The 19,453-nt window shown below is 44.1% G+C and overlaps 1 protein-coding gene across 1 annotated transcript in view; it reads left to right on the top strand.

Moving 5' to 3' along the window:
* The window catches only part of LOC138601843 (astrotactin-2-like), a 329,634-nt gene that overhangs the window by 276,862 nt on the left and 33,319 nt on the right, over window positions 1-19,453 (top strand). The window contains exons 18-20 of the mRNA XM_069673098.1: window positions 1,856-2,178; window positions 11,908-12,041; window positions 14,409-14,557. Coding sequence (XP_069529199.1) covers window positions 1,856-2,178; window positions 11,908-12,041; window positions 14,409-14,557 — 606 coding nt within the window. The remainder of the gene's footprint in view (window positions 1-1,855; window positions 2,179-11,907; window positions 12,042-14,408; window positions 14,558-19,453) is intronic.

Raw genomic sequence — 19,453 nt, 5'->3', positions numbered from 1 at the left:
ACACTTATCGCCAGAGTTGCAAAAGCGTAGCATAGAAAGAGGCTTAACTTAGCGCATCAGTGTGGGCAATGGCAGCATGGCATGTCCTGGTCTGTAATGTCACAGTGACCAGAGTGTTGTTCTGTTTTCTAGATCGCTGGAAAATTATCCCGATATCACGAGAAAACCAGCTTTGTTATCTTGAGATAACGGGAAAAAATATGTCTAGATCTCCAATAACTTGTATGGATGCATGTTCGCTAAGGGCTTCCCTAAGCCACAAAACAAAACTACTTTATTGTACGACTGTATTTTCATTACTGTAGACTACATATTTAACTGTTAAGAATGTCAAATAATTAGAATGGAAATGAATGCTGTAGGAACTCTTTATGCACATTATGTTATTGTCTCTTTATGACTCTTTTATTAGTTTTCCTCACAATACAGCTCAACTGTAATCTTTGAACAACAGGACAAAAACATTTTCGCAGCTTTGCGTTCAATCACAGCTTTTTTGGTCTCTTGGTTGAAAACTGATTCGAGACACATTTTGATTTCATTTCATGCTCGTGATTTTTATCCGGTAAAAAAAAGTCTTACTTAGAAAATAGTGCTTTTTTATTTATTCCGAGCTGTTGAAAACCCGCCTGGTAAAACATGTTGACATGCGTTTGTGTGCGAGACATAAACTCTTTTTGGGCTAACTTATCATAAACTGCTGACACAGCAGGAGTAAAATTGCACATGTCGACACATTAAGACTTGTTTTTCACTGTCTCTCTCTCTCACACGAACTCAAATGCTATTGAGTTCATGTTGTCTTTTCGCCTCTGAGAATTTTAGATGGATGTTTGAGCCATAAAAACTTTTAACAGGAAATAAGTCATTTAAAATATTAACCCTAAGTGGTCACAATTACCCCACCTTGAATAATGCGAGGGGCTTTTCCATCTGTCTTACTGCTTTGAGTTTAAGGTTCTAGCTTTGGTGTGGACATGTTACATGTACTTATGTAATACAATATGTAGTCAGCCTTTTCATTGATCCGTCCATTAGCCTCTGTGTGTATATGAGAAAGATTGGTGCTTAAACGTTTGCACATCTGTGTGGGTTTATACATTTATTCTGCAGTATCGGGGGTTTGTTGATGGACGTTTTAGATATAAATTGTGGTTTTTCAAAATAAGGTGCATCTCTTAAATAATGATGCAAAGCGACATTAAAAAACCTTCTAATTCCAACGTAATCCCTGTTTTCTCTCGCTCTATATGTGTCAAATAAATGGACATAAACGCCACATCAGCACAGATGGCAGACGAGCTCCTGATGTGGCCTGATGTGTCCTCCGAGTGAAACACCCAAGTAGCATTCCCCGTCCCCGTCTCTCCTCCTCCTCCTCCCCTGCTGCTGTCGCTGCCTCTTCTTTCCGCATGGTGTGTTGTTTTCTCACTCGCAAGAGGGAATGAGGAGAAAGAACCCCCCCTCCCCGACCAACTCCAGTGAGAACATCAAACAGTGGTAATTGACACTCAGGAGAAGAAGCCAGTGACACCCCTCCTCCCGCCCCCTTTGCACCCATTCATCTTTTGTCTATGAAAGCTGATGACAGTAAGGGATTAGTTGTTGTTTTTTCTTCTTTTCCTTGGCAGCGAGTGAAAGTAAATCCAGATGGGGACGCTCTATGCTGCTGAGGGGAATGTGAATGATCTTTGCTTTGCCAAGTGAAGATTTAAAAATTGTTTGATGGATATAAGGATGAAAGAAGGTTAAAGACGAGGGGTTTTTTTCCTACTTTTTCCTCACATGTATGAAAATAATTGTAACTTTCTCCATCTACTCTCCCTCCCTTCCTCCTGCTTCCCCCCCCCCGCAGAGGCAACAGACCAGGGGGCTGTCGGAGGCGGGCGACGTGAGCTGAAGTCGGTCCCCTTCATCAGCTACCTGTCGGCGCTGCAGAAGAGCCAGCTGCTGTCTGACGACATGGTGAACGGCGTGGAGATCCGCTGCGAGGAGAAGGGGAGCTGTCCAGCTGGCTGCCACCTGTGCCACCACCAGGCCGTGACGGGAGGAGCGTCAGGGAGAGGCCACGGCGGGAACAGCAGGAGCGGAGAGCAGCCTTCCCCCATCCCGGTGCTGCTGGAAGTCAGCCGCGTGGTGCCCCTCTACAGCCTGGTCCAAGACAACGTCACCAAAGAGGTGAGAAAGCAGCGTGGGGGGAGGGAGGAGGAAGTCTGTGTGTGTATTTCTGTGTGTGTGTGTGTGTGTGTGTGTGTGTCCCTTTATCCCCTTTACTGATTTTTATTCCTTGATTTCATGTTTTTACTGTGATAATTTTTAAATAATTTTTTGGATCATTTTTGTTCCTATTTTCTGTCTGTTGCACTTGTGGCTGCATGTTTGTACAAAAGGTGCTACACAAATAAAGTTGAGTTGAGGTTTGTGTGCATGTGTGAGTATGAGGAGGCCAAGAAAGTGACCTTAAACACATAGAAAGACAAAAGTGAATCAAGCAAAGACAGTACTACAGTCCAAATTCAAAATATTGGAGAGCATTGTCTTCCCCCGCCCGCTCCTCCCCAGATTCGACATTAGCCTTTCCTGCTTCAGCGTTCTGACCGTAACCGGAAAGCACAGGGGAGACTTATCGGTCTGCTCCATGGCTGAAGCTGCTGCTAGCTTCGGGGCTAACTCCCATCACTTTACACCAATGACTGTATATATAGATGGAGGACGCGTCTCCATCTGCTCTGGTTGTATGGAATTGATGCCAAAATAGCCCCCGTGACAGGTGCTGCCATCTTGCGATGGTGACATCATTTGGAGCCAGAGTTGCGCAGTAAAGATCAGCTGTTCCCAAACAGAGCTACGCTTCCAGTACGACACGAGGCCTGCGCGGGTTGCCAGGTTGAGGACACTGAACCTACTTGAGCCAAGACGTGCACTTTGGTAATGACAAGCAATGAGTCTCGTGCGCCAATTTGTTTCATATTTGGAAACACAGGTGTGTGTTTCAGGAGGAGAATATACTGGCTGCAGCATTGTTGTCGGAGAAGCCGGTATTTCAACTGAGCATGTTTCCTTAATATCTGATGACATATCATGGCCATTTTATGATATATTCCAGTAAATATATTACACATTGTTCCTTTAAGTACATCCACATCTAGAAGAAATAAAGTCTTAATAAGTCTAGTAATAATGTCAAAAGTGTTATTAAATTATGTGCATGTAAACTCTCAAATTATGTTGTTAATTTTGCATCAATCTCGGATCCCATCGGCTAAAGTCTGAGACTTCTGGGGACACCGGTGAACGTGACGGGCGGTAAGCGATAAATGACTTCCCGTCAAGACTTCCTTTTCCGCGCGCTGCATTGTTACAGAAAGAGAAACCGCTTTTCTTACGATTTACTTTAATTAACGGGTCTTTGCTGAAATTTCAACATCATGTAAGTAAGTAAAAATTCAAGCTTTGTCAGGTTTATCCTCAAGAGGAGAAGAAAACTTTTAAAATGCTTGTTTGTTGAACGGAGGTTGGATCGATCTGACGCATTCGAGGAAGTCAGGAAATCTGAACGCTGAGCGTCTTCCGTGACACAGCGTCAAGGGAATTCATCTCAAGTTAAATTTTAGATCTAGACCGGATTGTTAGCTGAACTTTATGCAGATGTCTGTTTAAAGAGATTAATAAGAAGTTATATGGTCGTCAGATGACGCTGTTGGGAGCGGATTACGTTCCGCCCGCTATTGCTCTCATCCTCACTTTTTTACACAGTAACAAATACATACACACAAAAACAAGCTCAAACTCTTTTTGACCGTTATTTGACTCCATACCTCACAGACTGTTTTTCTCGCATACGCCGCAGCCTGCTGACACGTGATTTGTCAACAGTACTCGGACTACAAGCGTAGTTCAAACTTGCCTTCCCGGAAAAGTCCACGTCCCTGCCTACTGATTCTACTATGTAGACTATTCTGCTATGTAGCATCTGTAAAAAGAGGTTAATTTTGCATTAAATGTTGTGCAAGATTATACTGCCACCTCCAAATACTACCACTACATCTAAGGAAAGCTTAACACATACAGAGTGCTGCCCCAGATACAAGCTGGCCCAAAAATGTAGGAAGGCATACACTTTGTACAGTCTATACATTCCCATGCCATGTGGTGGTGTAATGCTCTCATACTGTACACATCCATTGTCCTGTGAAGCATTAAAACGGCTGCAGTTTGACCAAACCCCCTCTAGGTGGCATTAGTTGGTTAACTTTTCCGAGTGGAAACGAGCACTGTAATACAGGGGGCATAAAAAAGATGACATCATAGTTTTCTCCTCTTGTGGGAAAGTCGATGTGTGAGATATGCGTGTGTGTGTTTGTGTGTCTAAACAAGCATACAGAGACGAATGTAATACCAGCTTAATGGCCACGTTTATGATTCATCCTGCATGAAAAGTCTTTCTGCAGAGAAACTTAATCATATTAGATTTCCATACGCTAATTCAGGAGGGGGCTCTGGCTTCTCTTGACATTTAGATTGGCATATTTTTGCTCTGTTTGGGCTTCATCTTGACGTTGTCTTGCTACCCAATATCCGGAGCAGGGCTTCTCGGTGCTGTCTGCAAGTGACTCACGCCCAACACACACACATGTGAGAGCCCTGTAGGGAGCAGCCTGGTTCATGCTCCCCCCCCCAATCAAGCATCTAATTACCTTACCTTCTGAAATTACTGCGGGCAACAATAATACCCACCTATAAATGTATATGCACTCACGAACACATGCACACACACACACACACACACAACAAAGCCCCCTGTACGTGCCGCCCATAACAAGCGCCGCAGCCCCAAAGAAAAGAAGGCGCAATCAATAGCAGACGATCCCTAGCGGGCCTCATCGATAGCTAAACGTGAGGAAGAGCAAAATGTCTCTTTTCCCTCTCCTCCAAACACCTCGCTTTCCATCCTCCTCTCTCCCCCTACCCAACCCGTGGTCTTCTGGGGATGAAGAGAGTGAGATGTATGAGGAGGAGGAGGAGGAGGAGGAGGAGAAGGGGCTAGACTGCAGTGGATCGCTCTGGCGAGCCCTTGTGAGGTAGCTGGAGGTAGGATTATTAGCTTCTTATTGATGTCATCGACCTCTTGGGAGGGAGGGGAGTCCATCACTCTGCTCCCTCTTTTCCTCTCCTTCTCTTCTCCTCTTGGCCGCAAGTGCTGCTAAGGCACATACGTATATTGCATTAGAGACGAGCGACACAACAACCTGCCCCTCAATACACACACACCACTACTCATTCTGTGTGTGTGTGTGTTGCGTGAGAGTATCTTTCTACTTGGCTGGGTCTATCGAGAAAGACAGATGCCATGTTGCAAAAGCTTTCTCAGAGATGAGGTTCTTTTTTTTCTTACCTCAAACTCCCTGAAGGTTTAAAAAAAAAAAAAAACAGCTTTAATCGTCCAGTTTATGTTCACTGAAGTCATACCTTTTCAGTGTATACACATTTGTATGCATGTGCATGTGTCTTCACATGCCCACTATCAGGTCTACATGGACCTGTCACTCCCCACTCTCTGGCTCCCTTCCTCCCTCCTTTCTCTGCTACCTGCATCTTTCAGTGGCCTCTCCCTGGCTGCCTGACTGTCTGACAGGACATGTCATGTCCCTTTCGCATAAATCTCCTCATTACTAAGCCAGAGGTGGATTTTGTTACAATGTGAAATTACCCCCTCCTTGAAAAGACCACTGGCAGGGCCGAGGAGAAACAGCATTAAACGGTAGACAGCCGTCTTCTAAGCTCGCTCTTTGTGGCTCTGTCAAAGTATGTCTTTGTACATGTGTCCAGTAATGACATTACCAATCACGAGGGGGGGAAATAATACCTGGAATACTGATCCTATCAGCAAATGTTTGATAGAGTATTTCCTCAGAATATGTGCCCAAACAGAGAGCAAAAAACATATTGTTTCACTTTCCTCTTGTGGTATCTCTCCACGCTGTTTGTTTTGGTTTGAAGTGTCCAGATTTGAAGATGTCTGTCCCTGGTGTAATGAAGATAAACGGAAAGTGGTCTGCGGTGCTTACAGCATCGAAACGTGACATTTAAAAAATTCAACAGCAACATCTTTTTCCAAAAACAATGCCCCCTCTGGATTAGCCGCAGTCCTCCTTCAGAACGAAGTGAAAACAATGAAAGTGCTTGCTGCATACATCAGTTGCATGTTTAGCTTTGGATGTGTTCGTGTGTAAGAAACGGAATGATGGTGTTTTCCATTTGGAAGGAATGGCTTTAGGTTTACATCTTTGTCTTGGTATGCTAGTTGTTGTGCTCCTCGGCTTGGCTTGCTTTAAACCTGGTCTTGACCTGAATTCGACTGGAACCAGTCTTGGAATTGGCTTGGACTCGACTAAGGTGGTCTTGCTTACAGGCCTGGCGTGTGTGCACGCAAATACACGCACACAGATACTCCCCTGTTATAGTGCCAGAGTAAAATACCTCAGCGGATAAATAAATAAGCTCACGCCTGTGGAGCTTGCCAGTGGTCCTATGTCCTGTGTTGCTGTGACCGAATTATGGCAAACCTTTTGAACAAATTGGTTGTGAGTGTAATGGGTCAGAATGCTCTATATCTTGGCGAGTGGTCGCTGTCATGCTCTCACCATCACGCACTGCTGCAGCCCTTCACAGGGGCGTGTCTAGAACATTTTCAGTGTGGGCAGAGATGAAGGACTAACAACCTTTTTGCACTGAAAAGAAAGAGGCAACAGCATTTCAGACAGGAAGGTACAGTGTGTATGCAATAGGTGAAGGAAGTTGCTTTAGGGAATCTTCTTAAAGGTATAATAAGTAGGATTTTGTCAACAACACATTCATACAGGGCCCCCCCTCCTCCTCCTGGGCTCACCAGAAGCTGACTCTCACTCTCTCGTGTGAGAACACGCCCAGCCGCCGAGCTAACACCGACAGCATCATGGTTACCTTTATGCTAGCATGCTAACCGCCGGTTAGCTTGTCCTACCCAGTTTAAGGCACCTACCTGTCCAACAGAAAGAAGGCCAACTCTGCATTGCTCTTTCCCCATGTCCGCTGTGATTGGCTCAGTGAACCACAGCAGCGCCCCTTCTGAAAACAACAGGACAGACGCAGAGGGAAGGGTCTCACAAGGGTCTCACCAACACATATGTATAGAGGCCCATAAATAATGATATATATTGTATTTGTAAAAGTCTATTTTTTTTTTTCTAGGAAAATCCTTTAACCAATACAATCTGCTTATTGGTGGAGTGAACATCCTAACTAACACAATGCAAATAATACCTTGTATCCTGTTGGGTTGCAACTTGCACTTTGTCATTTATTAAAGAAAAATTAAAAAGTTCAAAACTAAAAACACAAAATGTTGCGGCTAACTCTAAGCTAATGATAATGCACACATAGATGGTAGAGAAATCATGTTTTAATCCTAGGAATATCACATCAGTACCAAGGAGAGTGCATGCTCCTGTGGAACATTCTCTGGGGTCACTATGCACTCCACTCAGACGCCATTTTTATTAGGTACACCTTGCTAGGTACATCCAACTTAAGTATGAAGTGATAGAAAGTTGTAATGTCCAGTTGTGGCTGCACGGGGGTGCAGTGGTTAGCTTGCTTTAGAACTAGAAGGCTCCCGGTTTGGACGTAGGGGGCCTTTCTAGGTGGAGTTTGCATGTGTGAGTGTGAGCAAGTGGTGGTCTGTCTCTACGTGTCGGCCCTGTGACTGAAGGGCGATCCGTCCAGGGTGTGCCTACCTCTCGCCCAATGACAGCTGGGATAGGCTCCAGCCCCCCTGCAACCCTGAACAGGTTGGATGGATTGTCCAGTTGTTTCAGAGAGGTGTTAATTCAACTCTCATTGTCATTATTATTCTCATATGGCGCACAAAGTTTGTGGTGCTGTTGAACTGTATTCCATTATAAAGAGAGGTGTTTCTTTTGTTTAGCCTATACTGTTCAGCCTGATATAAACTGGGTGGACAAAGTAATAGAAAGGCCTGTCAGTGTAACACAGTTCAGTTCAGTTTAATAGCATCACAAGCTGCATCCTACATCAACGGAGACCAGACTGAAATTGAACACACTGAGACTAAATCATTCTTTCCTATCAAAACTAACAGACAGACCTAACTGAAACAGCTGCCTGGCAATAAATGGATCAAATGCTTATTGGAATTGTTTTCTTAGAGAGTAATGTCCAGCAGACTTACACTGATTGCTAACTGGAAACAATGTAAACGAGAGAGCGGTGCAACATCAGATAGATTTGATTGCTCCAAAAGACGACACCCTTATGGACTCCATGTGTCGACGAATGGGCGAAGCAACGTAACGCTCGACATTTTCCCCTCTTGCTTTTGATATGTAAGAATAATCTCATCCCCTCATTGTTCTGTGAAATTGTAAGTATATCTTATGCTTTGTCTGCTATATTTCCCCCGCTACCTTTATGGTTCCTTCCTTTTACTTCCCCTAGTGTTTTTGGCGCAAGATAGGCGAACAAATAGGTCCATTTTCTTCGCCGAATAGGTCAAATTAGCTTACAACATCCTTGAACAGAGTTGGCACTGCTCAAAAAACCATTACCTGCTGGTTAAGGGTTCTCCAATGACAATGGCAATCCCCCATCAACCTCTGGGTGAACCAACCCTCCAGCTGCCCCCAGTGTCCTATTTCCTGGAAATACTACTTCCAACGAGATTCCTAGAAGCAGCCCGCTGGTTCCTTTGTTAACACCATTAGCCCTGAATGATTGGAAAGGATACATAAATGCATTCATGGGTGCGCACACACACAAAGACGTACACACTTAGGTCACTATTGATGGTGTCCTGTGTGTGCTGACTTAGATTCTTTACCACCACTGGTGATCATCTTATAAATCAATACTGCGGGCCAGCTGGCCAGTGTTTTCATGTATTAGCCTCTGAAGACGGACAGTAATATGGTCGGCTTAGGCTAGACAAACAGATTAATAGATTGAGGAGGTCACTATGGCCGCCGTTGACTTCTTGTAAGTCACGACAAGCTTCTAAGAAAGGTCAAATTGGTGTTTCGGTGCCGGTGAGTCTGCTAGGTCCCGATGATGTCAAGGCTCGGAGTTTGCAGCTTGAGTTGTTGTTGATGCTCGGTGGCCACTGATCTTCTTTTCAAAGAAGGGGCTGATTACATTACAGCTCTATTTGTTCAGTATCAGTAAGGTCAGTGGAGATGAATTGTGGCGAAACGGTAGGTAGAAGCATGTGTCATTGGGACCTAAGGGGCATCGCCAGTTCCTGAGAGGGAACCCGTCACTGTCTGACACTGTTGCAGTCAATAGTGAGATTGGAGCATCTTTGTCAAAACACTTGCCTTTCTAATATGAAGCATCATGGATAAGGTTTGTTTCTTAGCCCTACACAGACTGAATGTGGATCCATAGTGTTCTGGGAAATGCATGATCTGTGGTTAATCAATACAGTGTAGGGTATCCTCCTCTTTTCAGCTGTGACTAATCTTCTAGCTGCATTTAACACAGAGGTACTCTCTCCTGGGCTTCCCATCGTGTCTGCACATTGTACTAAAAGATTATTAAGACATATTGCCACACACTTGACATGTTACCACATCACTTTTTCTCGCTCTTCTCCAAATCCTCATCTCTGTTTTTTACCTCCTGTGCCCCCTGCCCAGCCCCCACCTTATCCTCTAAACCACAATTAGATTCCCTGTTTACCCAGTGGAGACTGGCTTGCATTACTCTTCAAACATAAACACGGCGGTAATCGCTTTGTCTATTTTTCACATGTGCAGCCATGCAATCAAGCGCACAGACCCATATGGGGTATTTTGAGGAATCTGGTGGTGGTAAACGCACGTCGGTCCTGTGGTCTTTCTCTGTTTAGCCCCCAGCAGCGGAGGTCATTTCTCATATTTGTCTAGCCTACGTGCGTGCCTGGACCTTTAGTCCACTTCTTTTTTTTTCTTGTTGCCTTTCTCTGTGGCCTGCTTCACATTGACATGAGGTGGCAAGACCCCTGCTGCTGTTGTTTTCTGGCAGCAGTTAGCCACATGGGTTCAGGCTCAGGGGGGAGAAATGTAATTACCTTTTTCCCCTTTTTGGTTTTCCAGGGGGTTATTATATGGCCGTGGATTACAGTGCTTACCTACCCACTATAATAACTGTTCATTCAGCATGCTCATTTGGAGGGGCTTGCACTGGAGGCTAAATACTGGGAAAGCCTCCACTGCTGAAGGATCTCCACCCTGTCTCACAGCAAGGTGGCGACTTCTAAGAGAGTTGGGAATCTCCTTTTTTTCATTTGTTTCCTTGCGCATCTTTTTATCACTATTCTTTCCTCCGACTCTTTCTACCCCTGCTGCTCATTTAGGTCACTTTCACTCTCCGGATCCTAAAGTGAAAGCAAGTGGTACTGGAAGAAGTCAGTTCCCATGAAAGGCTGTTGAGCCTCCTCTACAGCTAACAATGCAGTGTTGTGGAAATGCTAGCATCAGCTTCTGAGTGCATACCCTGACTGTTTTTTTGGCCAAGCCGCCCGCCTTTCTGGTCGGGACTGTGCCCAAAGTCATCTCAAATGTCACTTTCGCTAATCACCACGCTACAGAAATCTTCCCTGGCGTCTCGCCAACGAAATGAAACAACCAACTGTGGAAATCAATCTTTAATTGGAGTGTTTGTTCGGGCGCATTTTTCGCATCGACGATGCGTACGGCGTGAATGTGTGTGGTTTTTCTTAAAGATGTGTGTGGTCTCATCAGTTCCTTTGCGTTGGGATAAGTGAATGTCATGGTGTATTGGAACAAAGGAGTGGCTTGTCTCGGCTTTTTGTCGGATGCCTGGTACTCAGTGATAATGTTTCTGCATGGTTCCACTGTCCTATTTTTGTGACCATGATCAACTATATCTCCAAAGTTGCCTGCATGAGGCAGCACTGCCAACCAGTTAGAGCACATAAATAACTGAGTGCTCCATTGATCCATAGTGTGACAGGGGGAGCCAGAGTGCTTGCGAACTCCCTTGAACTCACTCTCTATCATGCCTGTGGCTTTAGGGAAAGCCCTGACATTATACTTTATTGCTTTGACGGTTATATTGGCATTTTGCTGCCTTTTAGAGGATGACTGAGCTTCTGCCTTTGATTTTTTCTTTCACCCGTTAATGAAGCAGCACAAGGAGATGTTAGAAGATGATGTCATCCCCTAACATCCCCCCCTCCTCCATCCGCTTCTCAGGCCGACAGCACCACCGACAGATCGTTATACGCACACACACACACACAAACATACGCATAGAATGGAGGAGGTGGGGAGTGTCACAGCTTTCACACCTCCATCATAAAAGTAACAGTGCATCCATGATATCACAGTGTAAGCCTGTCGATGTTAGTGAGATGTTCCTGCCTCCCGGTAATTGGGAACGGTGGGTATAAAAAGGTCACTCTGTATGTGTGTGTGTGGGTGTGTACCTGTTCTTCTGTCTTTGTGGGACCCCTTTGGGATTCTAGACTTTCAAAGCGGGGACCTATTTGCAAAGTGGGGACATTGTGGCCATTTAACCAAATGGCTATTAATGTATGATATGTTAGTGTTGATGATTAATTTAAAGGGTTGGGAGCAAGAAAAAACAGTATAGATAATAGAGAGTCATTATATGATAAGAAGTATAAGGATGTGCACCTGTGTTGGGGGAGGGGAATGTAAAAAACTAGTGTAGTCAATGGAGTGTCATTAAAGGGAGAGAAATATGAGGATGTGTGCCTGTGTGTGTTCTGGAATATGGAAGACACTGGTGATGGTGGGCTGAGATGGGGGTTGGGTAATCATTGATGGACAGGGAGCGCATGTTCCAAGGGATAATTGCATTTCTCTCACCTGTTACCCTTTACAGGCCTTCAAGAGCGCCACAATGAGCTCATACTGGTGTGCCGGAAAGGGCGATGTCATTGATAACTGGTGTCGCTGTGACCTGAGTGCCTTCAGCAAAGATGGCCTGCCTAACTGCAGTCCCCTCAGGCAGCCAATGTAAGTGTGAGGTGACACCATGACACCTAGGGATTCATGCACAAGAGAGATTTCATGGATGCATGCACTGATGCACCACAGGCACACTCACATATGCACATGGACAGGCACATGCATACACACTCACCTGTCTCTACCGGCTCCCCAGGCTCTTGAGAAACTTGTAGACACAAGCACAGTCCCCAAAGTTGTAATAGCTGTCAGTCGGCCCTTACACTCCTCTGAAAAGAACATGCTCTCATTCAAGGTGTCCTAATAGTACTCCTGAGGCTTTTGTGAGTCACTGGCCCCAGCCATTGTTGATCCTGAGAACTTTGAAAGAGAAACAGGACGTTGAAAGGTTAAGACTTCAGAGGATTAGGCTACAATGACAGCAATTAATTACAGAATAACAATAAAATATGGCTTTCAGCAAATTGTATTCCAGTATGAGCCAGGAGCAATATTTATTGGGCACCACACTGGAATAACAATACAAGCTAAACAAGGATATGACATATTGTTGCAAGAGAGGAGTCTTGGGTCCAAACCCTAATGACATTTGCAAAAATTCTGCCTACAATTAATAGTTTTAATGACAGTAATGTCAAAGGCAAAGATGCAAACCAACTTTAAAAACGGATGTTGCTACTCCAAGTGTCTACTTGTGTCCACATTGAAGAAAACAAAAGAATGAACTACATCTTTGCATAGATTGATAAGTTCATTGCCCAACAACAAATTTATATTAACACAAGTCTTACTGTACGTGGCCACATTGTAAGGGAATCGCAAATTGGACAGGTATGTCCATCAATGGGACACCCTGCAACAAACACATGAATGAATAGAATAAATAGGTATTATTTAAAGTGGTAATCTCGAAGATCTCAGTTTAGTTCTCTTTGGCGGCACCTATGGTGATAAACGGTAATTGCGGGAGCACACTTCCCAGATATCAGGACAGTGTTGCATGTGTGACGTCCATGTTTAACTCCGGTTGTAACTCTTGATTTTGCTCGCTGACGGTCGCTTTCCTTTTCAGACTGTTTGCCTTTTTCTGAACGTCGGATTTGTTTCTTTTTCTTTGGATTTTGACTTATTTTTGAAGTTGTATCTGTAGTCATCGATCTTTTGTTTGTTTGTTCAGCCATTGTAGATTACTGTTTAATCGCAACACTTGCAGAGACCAGAAAAGCAGCCGCTTAGCTCCGCCTACCCTCTCTGGCAGACCAACCACTGCTGGGTGATGGAAAATGTGTCACTAACTGGGCGCCGCTTGTGATTTTTTCAGTCGCACCAGACACCCAGTCTGTAATACTGCAAATGCAAAGGCTTTCATCAGAAGGCCATAGGCTCAATCACCGTTGTGTTACCTCATTCAGCGATAGATAGTGATTTAACAGACACTTAACACAGTCATATAAATGAAAATCTTCGAGATTATCACTTTAAAACAACGATGCAGCAGGACTGTACTGCTCACTAAATGAGTTAACTACTTTATCGATAAGGTTCTTTCTGACTTTTCAAATTCTGAATGGACCAAGAAAGTAAAAATGTTTGGACAAAATTGGAATCAATCTCAAATTCCACTAAAAGCCATCTGCTGAGAAAGATCATGAGATCTTATCAAAACCTCCATACCAGCTACTAAATGGACCTCGTGTTGATTTTGGTCTGAGATCTTTTGCAATAATTAACCGAAAATACTGGTATTTGGAACATTTGCAAATATGCAAGAGACTTAGATTATGTTCCACAAGTATTGCGCATGTAGTTAGAGAGGCTTTATGGCAGTTTTTGGTATTGTTTTTGTGGCTTGTGGTTGTGGCATTGGAGAGGAAGGGCTCAGTGCCACAACCAGAGTTTTGGTCAGGCTTTTCCCTGGGCCCGTGCCTGCTGGCGCTAAAGCACCAGTAAAGAGTCGCTGCAGCAGCCAAATCTCCAACTGTAGCCTGTGCCGGAGTGTAAGGCCGTGAAGATGAAACCGAGCAGCATGCCTTTTATGACAGGCAGCACAACCTACCTCTTTAAGTCATTGTCACAGATGCAGCTGCAGGGCAGTCAAAATGGAAATATTGTTCTTTTATCTCTTTTGAGGGATTAAAGAAGAAAAACCGCACATGGAAAACTTCTGGAGAACAGGTGGCATCGGAATGCTGTTTTGTTCAAAGCTGCTGTTTGCCGACCTGTTTTTCCAGACAGGCCAAGGTGTGATAGTCTCACTTCTAACACAAAAATGATCCTACAATTACTTATTGGACATATTCACACGGGTTAATTTGAAATCCAGATGAGGGAAACAAAGTTTTGTGAGCCTTTTGATCTCATTGTTCATGTTGATTTTCTGTCTCAAACCTTATCTTCTCTATGTTGCTTCAATAGTTTGCGCCTAGCCCCTTACCTGGAGCCGTCAAGCACAATGGTGGCCCTGGAGTGGATGGATGTGGAGCCTCTGATTGGCTGCAAGGTTTCCGACTACATCATCCAGCACAAGCGAGTGGAGGACCCGTCAGAGGCCGAGGTGTACACAGGTAGAAAAACTGAATTTCAATACAATGCTACAATTGTTTCAGTATGTTTGAAACTTTTTTATTCATGCGATACAGGTCAGGATCAGATTTCCCTCTCCTGTCCGCAGACATGGAAAGTAGGTGAATTAAATGCTCTAAAGTATTTTGTTGTGACGTACTGCCGGGAAGTCAGCGATGAGCCATGCTTAAGGTCAAACTGGAGCCAGAATTAAATTCTCCTTTAAACCTTCTCCAACCTTTTTCTCCCCACAAGAAGAGAGAACTATGAGCGAGAGCAGAAAGCAGAGTTAAATGCCTCTTATAGATAAAAGAATAAAGATGTTTGATGAGTTGACGTAAGGAGTTAAAGATAGAATAGGAGGAAATGAGGTTAAACTTTTGGTCTGGATAGAGAACAGAATAAGGAGCTTTCACTGAGGATGGGAGAAGATGACGTCGGGCAATTTGTCAAGTGCCATAAATGGTGCCGACCATTGTGCTGTAGGGCTCGGGAAGTGGTCATGGTTGTGACGAGGGGCCGGGGTGAGTCAGAGGAAGGGTGATAGGAAGGAATTTAATAATATTAGAGAAAATTAGGTGGTCTGGAAGAAGCTGGCTTTAGTCATTGGGAAGTATGGACAGGCCATCCATCACCCCTGGGAGGAGTGCTGATAAAGCGTGGGTACCAGTGAGAGAAGAGAGGGTACAGACAGTTAGACACAGGCATGCTGGCAGAGGTGAGGTAGGAAGGGGCAGATGGTGTGGGTGACTCACTGTGCTATGTGCCAGTCACCACTATAAATCTCGTCATTAGAGACAGTATAATACAGATTAAAAGCCATTGTCTTTGTCTTTTGTCTTCTCTCATCCCTTAATGTCTGTCAGTCTCTATCTCTAACCGTTACTCATGTCCGCTTTGTTTGCTCTCCACTTGTTTTTCAGTGTCAGAGCAAAGTTGTAGCAGAACTTTCGGCGAGGCACTGCTACGTGCCTGGTTAGTATATAACCCTCTCGGAGAGGAAAAGTTCATGTTAATTGGCAGGAAACTCTGCTTCTCCTTCAGTGGAAACATATATTACAAACTGTATAGGTGCATATCTGGGTAGCTCAAACTTCCACTGCAAATACTCAAAACTGAAGCTTCACAAAACCTTCATTGTTCTGCACAAACGGAGGGGGGATGAAGATTGCTGATACAAACTTGGAAGGCAATACAGGGGTCGATTTATGAAATAATAGGGGCCTCTTAAAACGATGAGATCTTGTTCTCTGGACTCAGCAAATAAAAGCCATAGTGTAAGAGAAGTGTCATTTTCTTACACTTACTCTGACTTATTTTCAAATTATTGGATTTGTACTCCCCGTACCCGCTGCTGGCGTCGTATTTAAGGCCCAACGTCTGAGGCACATAAAGGAAAATGGAAGTCTGTATAATGAAACCAAAAGCTGTGGAGATCCTGCGCACCTCATACGAAGTAACAAACTCCTCTCTCGCTCTAAAGCGCCATCATTTATTGATGCTTTTCCCAGCAGTTCTCCATGTAACTCTCACACAACGATACACAAACACACACGCATTACCATGTCGAGGCTGCCAGCGAAACCAGCCTTCTACCGTTGGCCACCGAGCAGCTCTAATGGAGCAGTTTTTTGGATAAATACCTTGCTCGAAGGCATCTTGGTGGTTTTCTGGAAAGCAAGTGTTTCTCGTCCATTTTTCTGTCTTCATATTTTCCAAGACTGTGTGTTGATTTGAACCAGTGAGCTTGCAGTCAAGCCTTCTTCACCAGCATCTTAGGGTGGGTCCACGTTAAGGGATTATTCGGCTGATTTAGATTGAACCATATTTGACAACCCAGAGCATTGCAGGGGAAAATCCTGATCTAAAGCTTAGTCAGGGCCGATGTTTGGCAATATAAAGCAGTATGAGGTGTTCCGATGCACGTGTTGAAGCGAGAATATTATGGAAAATGTACTGTTTGATGTGTTATTAAGTGCAACTGAAGCACAGAGATGGTACCCCTCCCTGTTTCACCAAGTTACAAACGTGCGGCCAGTTCCATTCTGAGCTGGCCCCAAGTTTGATGTCCGATTTTTTTGAATACTGTGCAAACAATATCCTCAAAATCTGAATCTGGAGCATTTGAAAGGTTTCCTTGAAAGAAATAAACAAATCAAATTAACAAAACTATCCGGGAAAATATCAAAATGAGACCCCAGGGCTGCAATACGTGCTGGGATCACAAAGTACAAAGGGACAGTTACATGGACAGTGCCATTGAAATAAGAAGGCAGATGAGACACAGATGGTGTGGTGGAGACTTTGACCATCCACTTACATCATCAGTAATAATGGCAGCCCAAGCCTCCAGCGGATGGGATTCAGCCGTCGCCAGCATCAATAGAAGCTGAGGCTGCATCCACATCCATTGCCAAGTTGAAACACCGCTTCGGGCTGGTGTCTGAGAGAGAGGAAAGATAAACAGACAGCCACACACACAAACACACACGCTCAGCCATGCTGAGCATGAGTCACACACCCTCAGCACACACATTCAGCCATGTGCACACTCATACAGATGGCAGACAGAGAGCGAGTGTGGAGATGCAGACGCTTGGATGCAGCTTTCACTGGGTTCCTAAAGCCATGTTTCTATGTCAGGGCTGTCTAGACTAGGATAGGAGAAGATACTGTATCCCTCCAGAGGTAAATAATGGTAAGGTCAGTCATTTGACAATGAGGATGAATATGTGTTTTTTGGCTTGAAGGTTTCCACAGAATTGACCTCTCTAATGGCAAGCGGGGCTTTCCAAGCAGCCCAATTTGAAATGGATCATGGGTAACTGATTGTGTGTTATCAATTATAGTATTTTAAATTCCCCATGTTTAAGGGTTATGTTCATCCAAATATAGTTTAGTAGCATCTAAATGCCTAAGTTTAGCCATATATTTTTAAGTTAATGGTTGTATATGTGACTGTTTCTATGCTTCTTTAATTATATAGACCTTTACAACTCCTGAGCAGAGTTAGTGATTCACAAATGTCACCACCTTAGCGGGGGTACGTTTAAAAAGAAACCCTAAATCCCCCATCACGACTCCAGTTAGCACTGCAGAAGAGGATTTGTATCTGTTTTGGAATGCAGTGACTTTTTTCTCCGAGCTGGCTGACAGTTTTATCCATGTTAATAAGCTAATTCAAATGATGTAATGTGCCACCCTTTTGACTCAGGTTTTTCATCCGTAACAGCTTCCTGCATGAATGGATGCAATCATAGGGTCCTTGAAAAGCCTGCCAGTGAATGGTATCTTCTTCTAAGTTAATATCCATAAATGTTGCTAATGCAACTCACTCTTGCTTGATGTAAATTATAGACATGATATCATGCCTTAGCTCATAACACGGGGCTGCACACTCTCTTGCAATGGGCATCAGTGCTGAATGGAAAAGTAATGTCAGAGTGTGTTGTTTAGATGTACCTTCTGATGTCATGAAACCTCCATCATTATGGTGGGTGGTGTAAGGATCACCCATGTAAGCTCACTGACTTTCTAAAGCTGCCTAGGCCTCTCTCTGCAACGCGTCCCTTTGTTGCTCAGGGTGGCTTTAGTCGGCATTCACAACATGAGAATTGTATATCTGCACTCATGGTCTTGCCTGAAGCAGCTTGGTTACAGCCCCAACGTTCAAAATTCAATGCTATTGGTCCCCCTCTAGTGTCATTTCTGGATAATGTCCATTTGTATTCAATTTTGATGAGTTGAAATCAGATGACAAGTATTGAGGGCACAAAAGTTGGCTTGGGGTAATGAATGTGCAAGCAAACATGGGACTTTATCCAGGAGAGATCTAAAGAATTTGACACAATTATGTAGTTTACGTTGCGTAACTTAAGGAAGGAACGCAAGATACACAACAAATATGATTTAGTGATGTGACGTATGCTAATTTCGTACCTAACTTTCAAACATTTGTCATTATTCAAACCCAAACCGTGATCTTTTCCTAAATACAAGCAAAGTACCTGGTCTATCCAACCAAGTAGCTTTGATGCCTTGACGTAACAACTAAATGTTACCTACCGTACGTTTCAGATTTATATTAACTTGACCAGACAGCCCTGCAGATGACAAACTGGCGCTAGAGTAGTAGATCGTCTTTAATATGACCGTTGGGCCGCAGACCAAGCTGCCATATTTAACGAGTCGGGAGTGAGAATGTCTTGACTGAAGATCGTTTGGTGCTTGGTTGTAAACACAGAGAAATGGACAACATAATTCCCACATGTGTCAGGACAAGTGTGCACTTCTAACTGTGTTGTCACCTTGATTTGAGAACCCAGGCACCACTAGGTTCTATTTTTCACGTTGCTGCCATCTCTCACCGTTCCCTCTCTCTTTGCTTTGTGCCTCTTTCTGTGTATGAAGAAGGCTAAAGAGGGGTCAAGCCTTTTGTAGCATCACCCCGTACCACTCACATTGGTACGAACCATCAGCAACGAGGCCCCAGTCTGCAATCCCCTTAGATTGCCCCACTTATCAGTGCTGTTTAGAAAAAAAGTCATCTTTTCTTGAAGGATTCTCCCTGGTCACTCACAAATCTTCCCCCTGAAGTCAGCAGTGACTGGTAGATAGACCTGCTGCTTTGATGTGCAAGGAGAGCAGCTGAGCCCCTTAGTCTATATATCTTGTTGTTTATATGGACGTGATGCTGCCCTCAGTATCACCACCACCACCCAGATCTGGACCCATATTTGCTTGGTATTAATAGTATGGGAGAGACCTTTGGTGAAATGGAACAGCCATCTTCATTTGACCTGACTTATGACCCTAAGAATCTAAAAGAAACAGACCATTAGATTATATTCTGTTGGTGTTTTTGTCCTGGCTAGTCAAGGCTATTTGAAGCCTGTCAT

The sequence above is a fragment of the Semicossyphus pulcher genome, unplaced genomic scaffold (genome assembly GCF_022749685.1).
Source record: "Semicossyphus pulcher isolate SPU_LCO1_2020_fin unplaced genomic scaffold, fSemPul1.0.p SCAF_22, whole genome shotgun sequence".
Taxonomy (NCBI): domain Eukaryota; kingdom Metazoa; phylum Chordata; class Actinopteri; order Labriformes; family Labridae; genus Semicossyphus; species Semicossyphus pulcher.
This window is presented reverse-complemented; position numbering and strand designations above follow the sequence as displayed.